At 44.0% G+C, this 16,693-nt stretch overlaps 1 protein-coding gene across 9 annotated transcripts in view; it reads left to right on the top strand.

The window, feature by feature from the left end:
• The window catches only part of KIAA1549L (KIAA1549 like), a 253,214-nt gene that overhangs the window by 183,846 nt on the left and 52,675 nt on the right, over nucleotides 1–16,693 (top strand). For all 9 annotated transcript variants that reach the window (XM_079104428.1, XM_079104427.1, XM_079104424.1 and 6 more), the window contains 2 exons: nucleotides 3,171–3,334; nucleotides 10,892–11,076. In XM_079104428.1, coding sequence (XP_078960554.1) covers nucleotides 3,171–3,334; nucleotides 10,892–11,076 — 349 coding nt within the window. The remainder of the gene's footprint in view (nucleotides 1–3,170; nucleotides 3,335–10,891; nucleotides 11,077–16,693) is intronic.

Raw genomic sequence — 16,693 nt, 5'->3', positions numbered from 1 at the left:
AAAAGAAAATTTCTGCACTGGTGGCTCTGACATTCCTGAGTGGGCAGATTAAATGCACAAAACCAGGGAAATGTTAGATGCTAGTGACACAGAGAAAAAGCAGGCAGGGAAGGGATAGGGAATGTGGGGGTGTGGATACTGGTTGCAATTTTAAATTGTCGGGGGGTCAAGAGCAAGATCAGGGAGGAAGTAACCTTTTAGAGACCACCTGAAGGGATGGAGGGAGGACGGGAGCAGTGCTGAGGATACCTGGGGACCAAGTTCCAAGCAGAGGAGGAGGTTCGAGGTGGGACCCAGAGCAGGATGAGATGCCACGGGAGGCCCTGGGCAGGAGAACCACATGGGCTGAGCACTGGTCCTGGGGCAGAGTCTCACCGGCATCCACCCACCCAGCTGTGGACTCTAATGGCCACAGAAACGAATTTTGAGTGGATTCCTCCTCCTTCAACAGTTGTCCATGTAAGACTAGTGCTCAGATTATTTAGACCCTTTGAATTCATTCCTTCTGACAAATGCTGTGTGTGTGTGCGCGCACGTGTGTGTGCACATGCATGCACATGTTCACGCTTCTGTTCATGTGTGTTAACTCAGAACCAACTTAAACCATTTGTTTTAGAGAAATGACTTCACATCAAAGTATCCAACCTCCCTGGGCTCAGTTTCCTCACCTGCAAACTGGAATAAGAAGAACACACAGGCAAAGGACTGTCCCTGTGCCTGGCACAGAGTAGGTGCTCGGAACAGTGTCTCCTTTTCCTTTCTGACCTCCCCTGAAATTCTTGCAGTTGAAATAACCACTGTTCCTTTTCACCTCAGTGCATGTCTTTGTACTTTTAGATCATGTGCCAATGAATATATTGGGTTTGGATGACTTCAGTTGACCTAACTTTAATACCATTTTGACCGCTAAATGAATTTATTAATGTACTTAAGATAAATCTGTTCTCTCCCCCACTGAAATAAAGGTGAAGGGATTTTACATATTGTACCAAGAAAAAAGCATCCACCAAGACAATAAAACTGAGTAAGATCAGAGCATGCAAATATTTATTTCTTGCAAATGGAAAAAACATATATGTATACATATTCCATTCCATATATATATATGCTTGTTTATTTAGGGTATATGCTATACATTTTTCTCCATCAGGATAGAATAGCCTAGCCAAAAGAAGCATATTGATATTTTTCAGAGAAGCTCTAAGCTTTAAAAAAATGTTAATGGCACAAAACTCACATATAAATACTGAATTGCTAAAAGCAGTAGCAATTAAGTGTGTAATGTCAACAGAAGCACATTACCTAATGAGCTGTTTTCAGAAGTTAATAATGTGATTAATCACTGATTGATAAAAACTGTAGAAGAAGAAGAATTTCATTGGTACTAATAGTATTTGAAGCCCAAGGGCAGCCAGATAACAGGGAGAACTTGGTTAACAAGGAACCCTCTGAAATCTGGAGGTGTTTGAGTTCAGAGAGGAAGGCTGGCAGGTTCCTCAGACAGGCCTTCTCTATGTGGTACTTATGGGGCGGGGGGCTTTATATTCCATGGTTTAGGTCCTGAGTTTTAAGGGTCTTGTAACCTTCAGGAGGATAAGGAGGACCAACGTATGCTAACCAGCATGTACAAGAAATAAAAACACAAACTAGAGTTCAAATGCAGGTTAGAACTACACAGAGACGAGACTTCTCCTTCTAACTTGCTGATACACTGTCTAATTAGAAAACCTGTTGGGTGGTTTTCAGGGACAGCATCGTCAAGCTGAATCAGCCCATGGCAGCCATCTTGCCACGAGGATAGAACTGCCATTGACCAGCTCACCCAGATCTACCCTGGGACACATTCCCACGGTGGACAAGTCCTTACCTGCCCTTCAGTTCTTTCTCTGAATTCCTGCAGACCCCACTCCCTTCCATTAACTCTCCCTGCAGACTGTTACTTTCTGTTAAAGTAGCTGCTAAAGTTACTGCTTTCTTTACTCCAGTTCTGAAAACATATTAGTCCTTTAGATTGGACTGACGTGTTTTCCAAGAATCCCCATCCGTGATCCTGGGGGAGGCTCATTCATCTCCTTTTTCTTTCATTTTCCTAACCCAACTTACCAAAAAATTGGAAGAATTATCAGTGAATGCCCATGTACTTACCACTTGGAGTCCACAATTAGCATTTTACTGTATTTTTATCATGGACTGGGTTTTCTATTCCTCCATTCATCCATCTACATATTTGGGGGATGCATTTCAAAGTGAGTTCCAAACATGAGTGGACTTAATCCACTTCAGTATGCATATCGTTGATTAGAGATCACTGTTCATTTATGCCTTGTTTTAAGGAAAAATTCACATACAGTGAGATGTATGCATCTCTTTTTTAAATTTTTAAATTTGTTCGGATTAGTTATACATGACAGTAGAAGGCATTTATGCATTTTGATAAATCATACATAAATCTTAAAGTGATGAGTTTGGACAAACATGCACAGCTGTGTGACCCAAATCGCTCTCATGTTTCAGAAAACCATCACCCTGTGGCCCTTTCCAGGTTGATTCATTCCACCTCACCCCCACAAGGACACCTGCTGCTTCGGCACGTTAGCCCTGCTGACAAGCTCTTGGCTTACTCTATTCCTCGCTCTAGTTCTGAGGACAAGCCTGATCCTCTCCATCCGACTAAGTTTCCCAGGCAGCCATTCATGGGAAATTCATCTGCTCATGTTATATTTTATTCATTGCTCATTCACGGGGTGATTTCACTTCAATATTTAGAGTCATCTCTTGGTGGCTTTTGCCTTCTGACTCCAACCCACACATCTAATCCTCAGGTTTCTTTTTTCTTCTTCCTTTTTGATCCTTGGACATGACCACTGAGGAAAACTGATACTGATCCATTTGCTTTTTTTCTCCTCTTTTTTAATAATAGTAGAAGCAAGGCTTTATTGAGCACCTACTAGGGAACATAAGAAAGCATCAAACTAACCCATTTACAGATGAGGAAACTGAGACTCAGAAGGTCACACAGCTGCAGCTGCAGAAGCAGAGGCTTCCTGACCTTGGACCCTCTTAACGCCTGCCTCCTCCCATCTCATGACTTGGGGCTGGGAGGATTTATGTCTGGGCTCCCTCCTCCCAGTGCTCCTGGTCACCTGCTTCCCGCTGGCTCTCTCCCACAGCTGTGGTGAAGAACCCACCTAACAACCTGTGGATCATTGCAGCTGTGCTGGCGCCCATCGCCGTGGTCACGGTCATCATCTTCATCATCACGGCTGTGCTCTGCAGGAAGAACAAGAACGACTTCAAGCCGGACACTATGATAAACCTGCCTCAGAGAGCAAAGGTATGTGGAGGCAGCGAGGAAAGGGCAGGAGCCCGGGCCACAGAGGCTTGCCTGCCTTTCCCTCTTGGCTTTTGTGGCCACTGCAAGTGTCTTAAGAACCATTGTTATAGTCCTTATTTAAAAAAAAAAAATTAAGTTTTCTTTGGTACTGGGGATTGAACCCAGGGGCACTTTACCACTGAGCTACATCCCCAGACCTTTCTTATTTTTTATGTTGAGATAGGGTCTCACTAAGTTGCTTAGGGCCTTGCTAAGTTACTAGGGCTGGCTTTGAACTTGTGATCTTCATCTCAGCCTCCCAAGTTGCTGGAATTACAGAAGTGTACCACTGGGCCTGGCTATGGTCCTTATTTTGAAGGAGGCCCTTTATTTCATAATCGGGAGAGGATAACTAGTGTTTATCTGACGCTCACTCTGTCACGGATGCATCCAATTGGTTTACATATAGCAGTTCTCTAATCCTCACAGCAGCCCTGGGAGGAAGGACCATTATTTTACAGATGAGGAAAGTGAGGCACAGAGAACTCAGAACTAGAGAGACCTGAAAGGACTTTAGAGGGAATTTAATCAGATTACCTTCTTTTACTGTGGGTTCTTTGGTAGTAGAACCAACAGTGGAATCAGGTGTGCGGTGGTCTGAATATCTGTTTCCCATATTCATATGATGAAATCCAGCCTCCAATGTCATGGTGCCAGTAGGTGGACCGCTGGGAGGTGATTAGGTCATGAGGGTGGAGCCCTAGGAATTAGATTAGCACCCTTGTTAAAAGAAGACCTCGAGCTCTTCCCTGCCTTTTCCATCATGTGAGGACATAAGAAGTGGACTTCTAGAGTCTGCTAGAGAGCCCTTGCCAGAGTCCAGCCATGCTAGCCCCTTATCCTGGACTTCCAGCCCCTAGAACTGTGAGAAAGAAATGCCTGTTATGTGTGAGCTCACTCCTTGGGGCATGTCAACCCTCAAATTGCTCCTTGTTCTGTCGTCTGGAGTGACTTCTCTTCAGGCTGCCTTGATGGACAAGCAACATGGCCAGTGCTGGGTGCCCATCAAACACCAGTTCTAATGATTCCCTAAAGCCTGGCCTGGATTGCCATCCCCTCTCTGTCACCTACCCGGTCCCCATCTGTGACTGGGAGGGGAGTGGACTGGGGAAGTTCTGAAGGCTGATTTTCCAGTCACGTCGCTGCCTCCATGATATTCTCTGAGGGAAATAGCCTAACTGTAACACCCGGTGCTTAAATAATGTCTTACAATTTGCTGGCTCTTCTAGGTCTCTCACCCCATTTGTTCATCACAGCAGCCCTGTGAGGTAGGTCATAGTCAGGGCAGGTTTTATTATCCTCGTTTAACTGCCAAGAAACCCAAGGGAAAGAAGGACGTTGGGATTGGGCCAAAGTCGTACAGCTAAGAGCAGAGGGGCCAATGGCCCTCATCTGAGTCTGAGCTCTTTCTACATTGCATACCTACTCCAACCCTGATATTGGGAGGGAGGATCAGCTGCCTGCTCTGAACCTCTGAGTGTGGTCTGTGTGGAAATGGCAAATTACCCCTCATGCTTCATACTCTTGGAGTGGAAGTCAGCCATGGTGACTGTCCTTGCTGGGGGTCACATGTGCCCTTGCTTTTTCTTCCTGGTCCCACCTCACTTTAGCAAAGCAATGGTTTTTTATTGTCTCCTAAGCCCACACACCTGTTGTGAAGCTGCAGTTTGATTAGACACTTTTCCACTGAAAAGCTGAACCCCAAAGAATATTGTTCTGCTTCTGTTGATGCAAAGGCACCTGCTTGCCAGATGCCGCAGGATGTTGGTAAGGAGGCTACCAACTGTTCCAGGAAGAAGGATTTCACTCCATCTTAGCCGGGTTACAATGTGAGCCTTTCATGCATAACAGTAATTACCAGAATCTAATCGCAGCTGGGTCCAGGAATGTAAAACATGCCATGTTGGGGTTGGATGTGGCATCTTTGTGTTGCAGATTAAACCCAAATCTTATTTACCTGCCAAGATGAGTTGGGCAACACATGACTGCAGCATACCTACTAGCTTGAAAGCTCGCTGGAGCTGGGACAGATGACTGTGGCTTTCCACGGTACCTTTGGTGTGCGTGTCCCAGGCACCGTGCTTCCTAAGATACTTGACTGATGTCAAAAACCGAGCCAATTTGCGTCCCCGGAGCTGATTGCTTTCTCTCGTGTTTGGTGCTGCTGAATGTCTTTCCCCTCCTTGAGACTGGGCAAAGCACTTAAGGTTTCCAAAGCCCCTTTATCATGAGAAAGCAGCAGAGTGGAACTGCTTCTGTCTTACTGCAGTGCTGCTGTTGCAAGCCAGGGACACTGCGGTATTTGAGAGAGCAGAGAGTGGCTGCTTCGCTTCTCACACTGCACTTGAGTGTGTGAGCAGAATTCAGTGATGCCAAGGGACAAGGCAGAATGAAAAAGTTAGCCTTTGCCACCAATACATAGACTGGGTGGATGGCCCCAGGGACATCGTTGCGACTTTAGCATGCAGTATGCCGTACCAGAGAAGTTCTGGGGACCCTTCCTGAGACTCAGTAATAAACTTAGCATGCTAAGCAGAGGAGGTGAGTATGGCTTTCCTGGGAGCTGAGGCCAGTGCATGGATCCTGCACCCTCTTCAAAGACAAGGTACTTAGACATCCCCTATCATTGTGCTACCAACTGGGCTTCTGCAGGCAGAATGTTGAGAAAATGGTAAATGTAAGCAGGCCAAGGTGTCAGGATGTTTGCTACCTCCCTTCCTCTCAGTTCTCTGCATTCTTTGTCATTGGATTTACAGCCTCCCTCCGCCCCTGCCAACATATAATTAAAGAGAACATTGCTCCCTGGAATAGTCATCCTTAGGAGAAAGTAGGTAGGGCCACCTCTAGATATGGGATGGAGCTTGGAGGGCCTTCAGTAGTTGACATGAATTTCTGCTTGGGACAGAACATTCACTTCCTGATAAAAGCCAACTGTTTCCTCTTTTTTACATACTACCTGTATGAACTCAAGAAAGTTACTTAAACTCTTTGTGCCTTGATTTTCCAACCTGTAAAATGGGGGTGGTAACAATATTCATGAATAGGTTGTTGTAAGGAGTAAGTGAGTTAAGATACATAAATTGCTTTGAGCTGCACCTGGTACATAATAAATATTTCATGCCAGTTGGCTTTCATTGTGGCACATGCTTTTTTCTTAAAAGGTCTGGGTAATATGTCTGCTTTTGAAATCATTGAAGATTATTTTTATTGGTTAATTTTATAAAACTCATTGCATTAACTACATAGATCCTTCATGATGTTGTATTATGAGGTTGGGAGTCGCTAGGGTATGCCCAACGAGCAATTAAGTAATCTTAGGTAATGTTCAAATTGAAGGTTGGAAGATCATTTACTCTGGGAGTCAGAAACGTGAGGAAATCGTCTTCACTTTTTCACCACTTGTCTGTGTGATCTTGGGAAAATGACTGAATCTCTCTGAGCTTTTGCATTCTTGTTGGGAAAATTAAGACCAGGATATTTGTCCTGCTTGCCTCAGTTTATTGTGAGGACAAAAAGAGGTATCAGCGTTTCGTGCGCTCTAAGTACTAAACGTAGGTATGATTAACCTAATAACAATAGCTGCCCTTTAAGCTGTTGTTCCCTACTGTCCCTCTTTCCACACACCTATAATTGACCTAGTCACCTGAAGTATCCAGTAAATAACTTCCACCCAGTGTGAAGGGTAAGGGGCCAAATCCAGAGGGAGTTGGGAGAGTGGGGAAATAGGACCACAGCCAACTACCTCCATCACTAGATTCTTGGAAGGTCTTAGCTGTTGGAGGCTCCCAGTGCCCCCAGACCAGCCAGGAGTCTCAGCACAGGGCCAAGCCAGGTACAGCAGAAGCGGCACAACCAAGATGGCACCTGCAGAAGGGAAGGAGGGGCTCTGGGATGAATCGTCAAGCAGTGGCTAGATGTCCTGACACTGGGTCACATAGGTCCAAATGCTGGCTCCATCACAGACCAGCTGTGTGAGCCCAGGTAAGTTGCTTAAGCCCTCCAAACCTCAGTTTCCTCATCTATAAAATGGAGGCTCAATAATACTTACCTTTTTAAATTATATTGAGAATGCAATGACGTAATTTATGTGATGTGTCCACTCCTGCACCAATAATATTAAATGAGGCTGAAACCACGAGCTTCTTGAGGGTGAGGAACGAGTTATTATTCATCTTTATGTCTCCACCCAAGCAGAGTCTGAGGTACAAATCAGTGCTGTTGAAACAAAAGTAAATAGGTTAATGGGGGGAGGGGTGGCAGAAAAGGGACCAACAGAAGAGAGACTGGGCAGGTGCATTTGGCCAAAATGTGAAGGGCCTTGAATGCCTTGCCAAAGAGCTTGGGGGCCACGAAACATTTTTACTGGACGAGTGACGTGAGCAAATGTGGTTTTGTTTTGTTTTGTTTTGTTTTGTTTTTAATTTTTATTGTACACAAATGGGATACATACTGTTTCTTTGTACATGAAGTAAAGGCATACCATTTGTGTAGTCATAGTTTTACATAGGGTAATAGTGCTTGATTCATTCTGTTATTTTTTCCTTCCCCCCATCCCTCCCACCTCTCTTTTCCCTCTATACAGTCCCTCCTTCCTCCATTCTTGCCTCCCTCCCACCTCCCATTATGTGTCATCATCTGCTTATCAGTGAGATCATTCGTCCTTTGGATTTTTGAGATTGGCTTATCTCACTTAGCATGGTATTCTCCAATTTTATCCATTTGCTTGCAAATGCCATAATTTTATCATTCTTCATGGATGAGTAATATTCCATTGTGTGTATATGTACCACAGTTTCTTTATCCATTCATCAATTGAGGGGCATCTAGGTTGGTTCCACAATCTGGCTATAGTGAATTGAGCAGCTGTGAACATTGATGTGGCTGTATCCCTGTAGTATGCTGATTTTAAGTCCTTTGGGTATAGGCCAAGGAGTGGGATAGCTGGGTCAAATGGTGGTTCCATTCCAAGCTTTCTGAGGAATCTCCACACTGCTTTCCAGAGTGGCCGTACTAATTTGCAGCCCCACCAGCAATGTATGAGTGAGATGTGATTTTAAGGTAGCCTTGGAGGCTTGCCAAGGGTGAGCCTCAATAGGAGTCAAATGGAAGCCAAAGGTTGAGGCCAGAGACGTGAAACAGCCTCCAGAAACATTCAGAAGTTGAATCCAGCAGTTGTGGGAGGAGCAGGTGGCCTGGTACTCTAGGGATTTCATGGAGGCATCTGAAGGTCCCGTTCTGTTTCCTGTAGCACCGAGGAGGGGGTGAGAGGGGGAGGGAGGGGGAGGGCACAGTCTCCCCTTAGCAAATACTGTTTCAGGAACTCAATCCCTGGTCCTGGCATTCAGGTGCCACTGGTCACACAGGGGTCAGAGAGTGTCTCAGAGATAGGGAGGTGACCACATGTCCCAGAGCGAGTTCCCCAGGGAATTGGGGGGGGACTGTCCGTGGCAAAGCCATAGCAGCCTTCTGTCTTATCTCTAGAGATTCTGTACCTGAGAAGAATTAAAATGGATTCTGATTTTGCAAGATAGAAGTAGTGATGGGGATTTGAATTAATTCTTGTTCATCAGAAAGCTAAGTTGGGGGCTGGGATTGTGGCTCAGTGGTAGAGTGCTTGCCTAGCATGTGTGAGGCTCGGGGTTGGATTCTCAGCACTGTATATAAATAAATAAAATAAAGGTCCATTGACAACTATAAAATTATAAAAAGGAAGCTAAGTGGGGCCCCATCACATGCATGTGGCTGCCTGTCTTCTCTTAATCTTTGCTGGATGCAGCAAGAAAACTCCATCCTGTGGTTCGACAGGTTGGGTCACAGTTCTAGACTGTGGATTGTTCAATCTGGTGTGATTCTTAGCCAACTTAGCTGCCAAAGGAGGAGCTTCCGGTCAGATCAAATTCTGATAGACTCTAAATGGCAGGGGTTGACTTTCATCTCCAAATTTTCTGGTGGAGAATGACTGAAGTCCACTTCATCTGGGCTGTGGTTTAGTAGGAGGGTAGATAGTCATAACTAACACTGATGATTGAGCACATACTATGTGCCAGGCCCTTTGCTAAATGCTGAACTTGAATTGCTCAACCTCATGGCATGGGAATTATTATCTCCTATTATCATCTCCATGTTATAGGTGAAGAAACTGATATCAGAAGGCATCAGTCACTTACCTGAGGTTGCACAACTAATGAGTGGTTGAGTCAGGATCTGAACCCAGGCAGCCTCTTTCCGACCCGCTGCTCAACATCGACTGTCCCACCTCGAATCTGTACTGTACTCCACTGGGGTAAAAAGCGGAATAGATACTTCCAGGAATTGTTTAAACATGTCTCTTGATTTTTCTCCACCCCACTAATAGCTGCCTGTTGGATTTTGCCCACAATTGTTTTATTCACTTGGGATTTCAGATACTGTGCCATAAAGGCCCTGCTAATCTCCCAGGAATGAATTATAGGACAGCCAGTCTGCTTAAGGGAAGAGTCTGTGATCCCCTCAGTTCCATGTCATTATTAATGACCACTATTTCACATGTGCTAGCATATTTCCCTGTTTTCAGATGTGTTCCACTTTGATATGCAAGGCTGTTGGAAGCAAAGCAGACAAGATTGTCTTCATTTCTCACATGAGAAAATGGAGGTTCAGAATTCAAATGACTTGGCAAAGTCACACACTTGCTATCACATATAAAGTTGCATTGAAGTAGAGTTCAAGGTAGCCAAATATTTTGAGGCAGGAGATGATGTAGGACCTGGAATATCTTAATGTATCAATTAACAACTGTTTCTAATTAGCAGTATCTGTTGAGTTAAATTGAATGGTCTGATCTCAGCAACTTGGGAGGCTGAGGAAGGAGGATCACAAGTTCAAGGCCAGCCTCAGCAACTTAGCGAGGCCCTAAGCAACTTAGTAAGACCCCCCCCTGCCTCAAAATAAAAAATAAAAAGGGTGGAGATGTAACTCAGTGGTAAAGTGTCCTTAAGTTCAACCCAATTAAAAAAAAAAAAAAAGTGGTCTCAAGTCCTGGAAGAAGTTTATTCTTATTCTCACACTCCTGTTTGCATCTTGTTCACATTCTTCCCTTTTCTGAGCAAGTCTTATCTGTAGAGATTCTGTACCTGGGAAGAATTAAAACAGATTCTGATTTTGTAAAACAGAAGTAACGAAGGCAATTTGAGTTAACTCTTGTTCATCAGAAAGATAAGTTAGGGCTGGGCACGGTGGTGCACACCTTAATCCCAGTGGCTTAGGAGGCTGAGGCAGGAGGCTGGAGAGTTCAAAGCCAGCCTCAGCGATGAAGAGAAACTAAGCAACTCAATGAGACCCTGTCTCTAAATAAAATATAAAATAGGGCTGGGGATGTGGCTCAGTGGTCAATTGCCCCTGAGTTCAATCCCTGCCCTGGTACCCACTGAAAAAAAAGCTAAGTTGGGCGTCATCACATGCATGTGATTGCCTGTCTTAAAGTCATCACTAGAGAACTTTCTCTAGAAATATGTCCACCCATCTTTGTCCTCTTTGCAGCCTGTGCAAGGCTTTGACTATGCCAAGCAGCACCTGGGCCAGCAAGGGGCCGATGAGGAGGTCATCCCTGTGACTCAGGAAACGGTGGTCCTCCCCCTGCCTGTTAGAGATGCTCCTCAGGAAAGAGACATTGTTCAGGATGGGAGCACCATCAAGACGGCCAAGTCCACTGAAACCAGAAAAAGGTAGGCACGGGCCCAGGTTCTGCCTCGTGGTGTCAGCAAGAGAAATAATGGATGGAGAGAGTAGCTACGGTCCTCAAGTGAATTCTGCTGTTCTCTTTAAAAATTCCCCTTCGTGCTCATTTTGAATATCGAAAAGGAGACTAAGGGAGATAACGGCATCACAATACCTGCTCCACGCCAGACCCCTTTGTGAGGTTTTATATTGTGGCTCAACCACAACAGTGGAGTTTTAGCGCCTCTGTTTGCTCTAACAAATTTGGCTTTAATATCACACTTGTGTTTTTAACATCGCTTAAAAAGCAGTGCCTTTGATTCAGGATTGTTGTATCTTATCTGATTTCAGTAAAAACCATTTATGAAGTTTTTACTATGGCTTTGAGCACTTTGACAGGCATTAGGAGACCAATTAAAACGTGTAAGATTGACTCCCGACCCCAAGGATCCGTGATGGAGGAGACAGAGACCAAGAGCGTGCGATGTGTGGGTGCCGCGGTGGGGTCTGATAAAGAGCTGCGACATACACAGGAGGGAGGACCTCACGCAGTCCAGGGAGACATGGTGGAACAGGTCGTTTTGGCTCCGCCCTGAGGGCAGGAAGGATCAGCGTATGTGGGAGGAGATAAAGGCCTCCATCTGAGAGAGCTGGGAGGGAAGGACAGGCATGACCTCTGAATGGTGAGTGTCCCTGGAGCTTAGAGGGCACAGGTGTTGGAATGTAGCAGAGGATAAAACCAGAAGATGGATTCAAATTGTGTATGGTCTTGACTGCCAGGCTAAGGAGGCTGACCCTTGTTCACCAGGCAATGGAAGCCACTGACAGTTCTCCGGGGAGACAGTCATGTCCAGCCGGTATTTTCAGAGGACGACTTTGATTGCAATATAGATAGATGGGAGAGGTTAGGTTAGAGACCCAAAGCCTCATTATAAGGACTTTGCCTTATAAAGAGGTAATGAACCCCTAACAGGCCCTGTTGGCTGGCAAAACCAACAATCATTGCCAACTCCTTCTCCCTTGCCTGAGATCACTATCAAGGTTGGAAAATCCACATCTTCCCTGCATCCATCCTGCTCTGTCTCCCTTTATCTAACTGTTGCTTGTTTGTTATTTGTCAGGCACTAGGGACACTTCACCAAATAGAGTTCCTATTTTCATGGAGTTTAAAACCTGGTGTGGAGAAACAGACAATAACAAATAGAGAAATAGATAAGGCCTATTTCCAGGTCTGGTGGATAATAAGTACAAAGAAGAAAACTATGTTAGCAAGATTTTTGTTGTTGTGACCAAAATATCTGAAAAGAATAACTTACAAGAAAGATTTATTTTGTCTTATAGAAGGACTCGGTCTACAGTTGGCTGGTTCCATGGTAGAACTTCATGGCAAAAGGGTGTGGCAGATAAAAGCTTTATTTCCACAGCTCATGGTAGCCAGGAAGCAGATAGAGTGCAACAGGAAGGGCCAGGGATAGATATAGTCCCCAAGGCCAAGCCCCCAGTGACCGACTTCCTCTAGCTTTGTCCTCCCTGCCTGTACTTTTCACCACCCCCCTGTAGTCCATTCAAATTATTAATCCAGGCTCGGGTTGTGGCTCAGTGGTAGAGCACTTGCCTGGTGTGTGTGAGGCACTGGGTTCCATCCTCAGAGCCACATAAAAACACATAAATAAAATACAGGTCTGTTGACAACTAAAATAATATTTTAAAAAATTATTAATCCATCAAATGAATGAATCCCCTGGTGAGGTCAGAGCCCTCATGAACCAGTCTTTTTGTCTCTGAACATTGCTGCATCACCCAACACATGAGCTCTGCAGGGACATTCCTGATCCAAACCATAGCAAAAACCAAAATGCAGCAAGGGGACAAAGGGGTGGAGGAGGTGGGGCATAATACTGTTCCAGGTAGGCAGCTAGGGAAGCCCTCTCTGATAAATGACATTTAAGAAAGACTCCACTCATTGAAATGAAGTGTCAGCCAGGAGGCTGTTTGTGGGAAGAATGTTCTAAGTAGACAGAGCAGTATGTGCAGAGCCCAGAGGAGGGAACTTCTTGACGTGCGTAAAGAAGAGCAAGAAGGCCAAGGAGGCTGGTGTGAACTACGAAGGAGGTAGAGGTATGAGTCAGAGAACTTGCCTGTGGCTGATCATGTCAGGCTTTATAGACCAAAGTCAGGACTTGGAATTTTATTGAATAAAGATCAGAAATCACTGGAGGGGTTTGAGAAAAGCATCAATACAATGTGACTTAAAGGCTCACTCTGGCTTAAGGTGGAAAAGAAACCACAGGGCTGCAGAGTAGAGGCAGAGAGACCTGAAGGAGGTGATTGCTGTGGTTCAGGTGAGAGATGACAGCGTGGACCATGGGGCCACTGTGGACCATGGAGCCATTGTGTGAGAAGTGGTTGGATTCTGGAAACATTTTAAAGGAAGAATGGACAGGATTTGATGATAGACTGTTGTGGGATATGGAAATTGAGAAGAATGAATTATCCATTTATTCTGTTGGAGAAGACTGAAGAAGAATGAAGAAGAATTCTGTAGGGGATGATCAAGAGTTTAGATATGGGCATGGAGACTTTGAGATGCCTGTAGATACGCACATATGTAAGTCAAGCAGTAACCTTGTATTTTCTTCCAGAAATTCTTGATACCTCAAAAAGAGAGTTGGACTTCAGCTTGTGCAGGAAAGAAGGTTGAAGGAATGTGCCTTAGTTATCCATTGTTCCATAACAAGCCATACCAAAGCTTAATTGCTTAAAACAACCACCATTTATTTGGCTTATGATTTTAGTGGGCCGGTAGTTTGGGCTGAGCTTCATTGGCTGGTTCTTAGTCTCAGTTGGGCTTGCGCCTGCATCTCCACTCGGGTGATAGAGATCAACTCAGCTAAGCTGACTTATTGCTGATAGCTTTGTCTGGGGTGGCCCAGATAAATGGGGCCTCTCTCCAACCAGTCCTTGTCCTCTAGCAGGCTAACCCTGGATTTCCAGGGTTCCCAGGGCAGCAAGAAAATCATACCTCCAAATATAAGCATTTCTGAAGTCTCTGCTCCAGCCACGTTTGATACTGTCCTGTTGGTCAAAGCAAGTCACATGGTCAGTCAAGTTCAGAGACAGTGTGGGAGAAGACTCCCTAAAATTTGGTTATAGAGAAGTATGAACAAATTGGGACCATTACTGCAATGGATTAAGCAGGTGGGAGACCTTCAGCAGAGCAGAGTTTAAATGTACAGAGAAGCAAGAGATGATTTATCTGAACTGACTTGAAAGTCATATTACCTAAAGCAATTATCCTCATTATGATCTTTGCCAAGAGCAATAAAGACCTATTGACAACTTATTTGTTCAGAAGATATTGAAAAGAAAAGAAAGAATTAGTATTACTAAAATTAGGATATTAACACACTTCCAGGAAGAGGTCTTATTGGAGTTGAGTAAATTATTGAAAAATTAATTTTAAAAAACTTTTAGAACAAGCATTTCTTTTGGGATTAATAAGGAGTCACCCCTTGCTAATTGAGTTCAACTACTACCAAATTCTTATTAAGAAATATTATCACATGAGATAAATATGAATAAATAAAACAATGCCTATACTGCTACATAGGTTATTAGCTTCATTAATTTAGTATAAAAATATAATTTTACTAAGGGTTGACTATATCACTGCCTGGGCTTTGGAAGAAGCCTCATTTCTGGTCATGGAAGCCTGAGATCATTCAGAAAGATTTAAAATACCAAATCCAGGTGCAGACCTATCATGAATCATGCTTCTAGTTTCCCTTTTTTTTTTTTTTGTGGTGCTGGGGATTGAACCCAGGACCTTGTGCTCGCAAGGCAAGCACTCAACCAACTGAGCTATCTCCCCAGCCCTGGTTTCCCCATGTTGCTACATCAGTTTCCTCATTCCAGCTGGATTAAGTACTGCAGGACCTCACAGGATGGTGTGTTAGATGACCGAAAGAAATTTTGCAGAGTAAAAGTGGGGGAAACCAATGAATTGGTAACTATTAATATGTTTCAGTTTTTAAAAACTATTTAAAAAAAGAAACCTGAGGATTCAGTCACTTCTAAACAGCCTGATATGTGGCAAAAGGGTCTTTTTCTTTCAGTCTAGGGTCTTGGTGATGCTATTTTGTTGGTCTCTCTGGCTGGAATTGATGGGCCAGAATGGAGAATCAACCTCATAGGAATATTCAGCCATTTGCAAAGGGCGCTTAAATTAGTGACTGGCCTTAATGTTCATCAATTGATTAGTTCTCACCCCAAAGCCTTCTCCCAGTCTCCATGTCTACCCATGTCCTCAGAATGGGAACTATTGAGTTCAATAGTGTAAAACTACAGTCTCGAGGTGTCAAATTTTTGCTTTCAAAACCACATATATTACTCTTATGTGAGTGCATGTGTGCATGGGCATTTTGACCAGGAGTTTTGAGTCGATGACTCCATGTAAACAGACTTCTACAAACTGATACCAAGAATAAAGCAGATAGCTTTTTGTTACAGAAATTTGCTCATTGACATATTTCCTTGGAATGAGGAGTCAGAAAATTGATTCAGGACCAAGGGATGGAAAGGGTATGAAAATACCACAAAAAATCATTAAGTAATTTGCAAATGTAAAATAGATTACAGAGAGATTTTTCCTTCCTGTCTAGACTTAAATGAAAACTTTTTTCTTCCAATAAAACCATCAGGGAAAGTAGGTACCTTTAACCATGATATTCTGAAAATAATCCAGGGGCATATATGTCTTCTCTGTGTATGTGAATTTTGACATCCAGCATTCAGTGATCAAATAGCTATTGGATAAATAATAATACATATTCAACAAACTTAATGCCTGAGCCATGTTTTCCTAGAGTATACCCTTTGTATTACTATTTTTATAGAATATTAAAAGGTTTCATGGTGAGAGACTTGTGGCCAAATAAATTGTGAAATGCTTTATTAAATGGAACTAGATGAACCTATTTTTGACAGAACTAATCAACGTCTTTTAAATGCTAATATACATTAAGAATCCCCAAAGAAAAAATAGAGTGAACATTTCCCAAACTCAGACAGATGTGTGGAACGTAGGCTCTGGTGTTCTAATAGAACACTCTCAACAGATGCTGTCTTATCCTGTAAGTATCCCAGCATTCACTGTTGGTGGCTTTTAGGGTGCTAATGTGTTTAGAACTGAGAACTCTAAACTCCAAGAGGAGCAGAAGGAGGAGGAAAATGAGTGTCTGCAGGGGCACACAGCTTCCACCTGAGAAGGACAAGAGAAGGACAAGGTCAAGGATATTTTTTCTAGTCAATTTTCCATTATAGGATCTGGATGCCAGTATTTTCTGGCATCAGTTGGACAACTGACAGTAGAAGACCACGAGGCCTCTAGGTAGCTGCCTGCTGACCATCTTCCACAGGGAGGAGTAGGTTGGTCCTTGTGCTCGGTCCACCCACAGCAGCATGATCTGAGGGCTCAGGGAGTGCCAACCTATGGGAGACTTTTGAGAGCCCACTTTCCCAGAGTTCCAGAAGGCCAGAGTCCAGCCCTAAGGGAAGTAAAGAAGGTCATAGCTTGCCCTCATCTAGGGTTGCTGCTGGAGACAGTGAAGGAGGGTGTTCTGGGCG

The sequence above is a fragment of the Sciurus vulgaris genome (assembly GCF_902686455.1).
Source record: "Sciurus vulgaris genome assembly, chromosome: 11".
NCBI lineage: Eukaryota > Metazoa > Chordata > Mammalia > Rodentia > Sciuridae > Sciurus > Sciurus vulgaris.
Note: the sequence above shows the minus strand (reverse complement) of the source record. Positions and strands in the feature narration are given on the sequence as shown.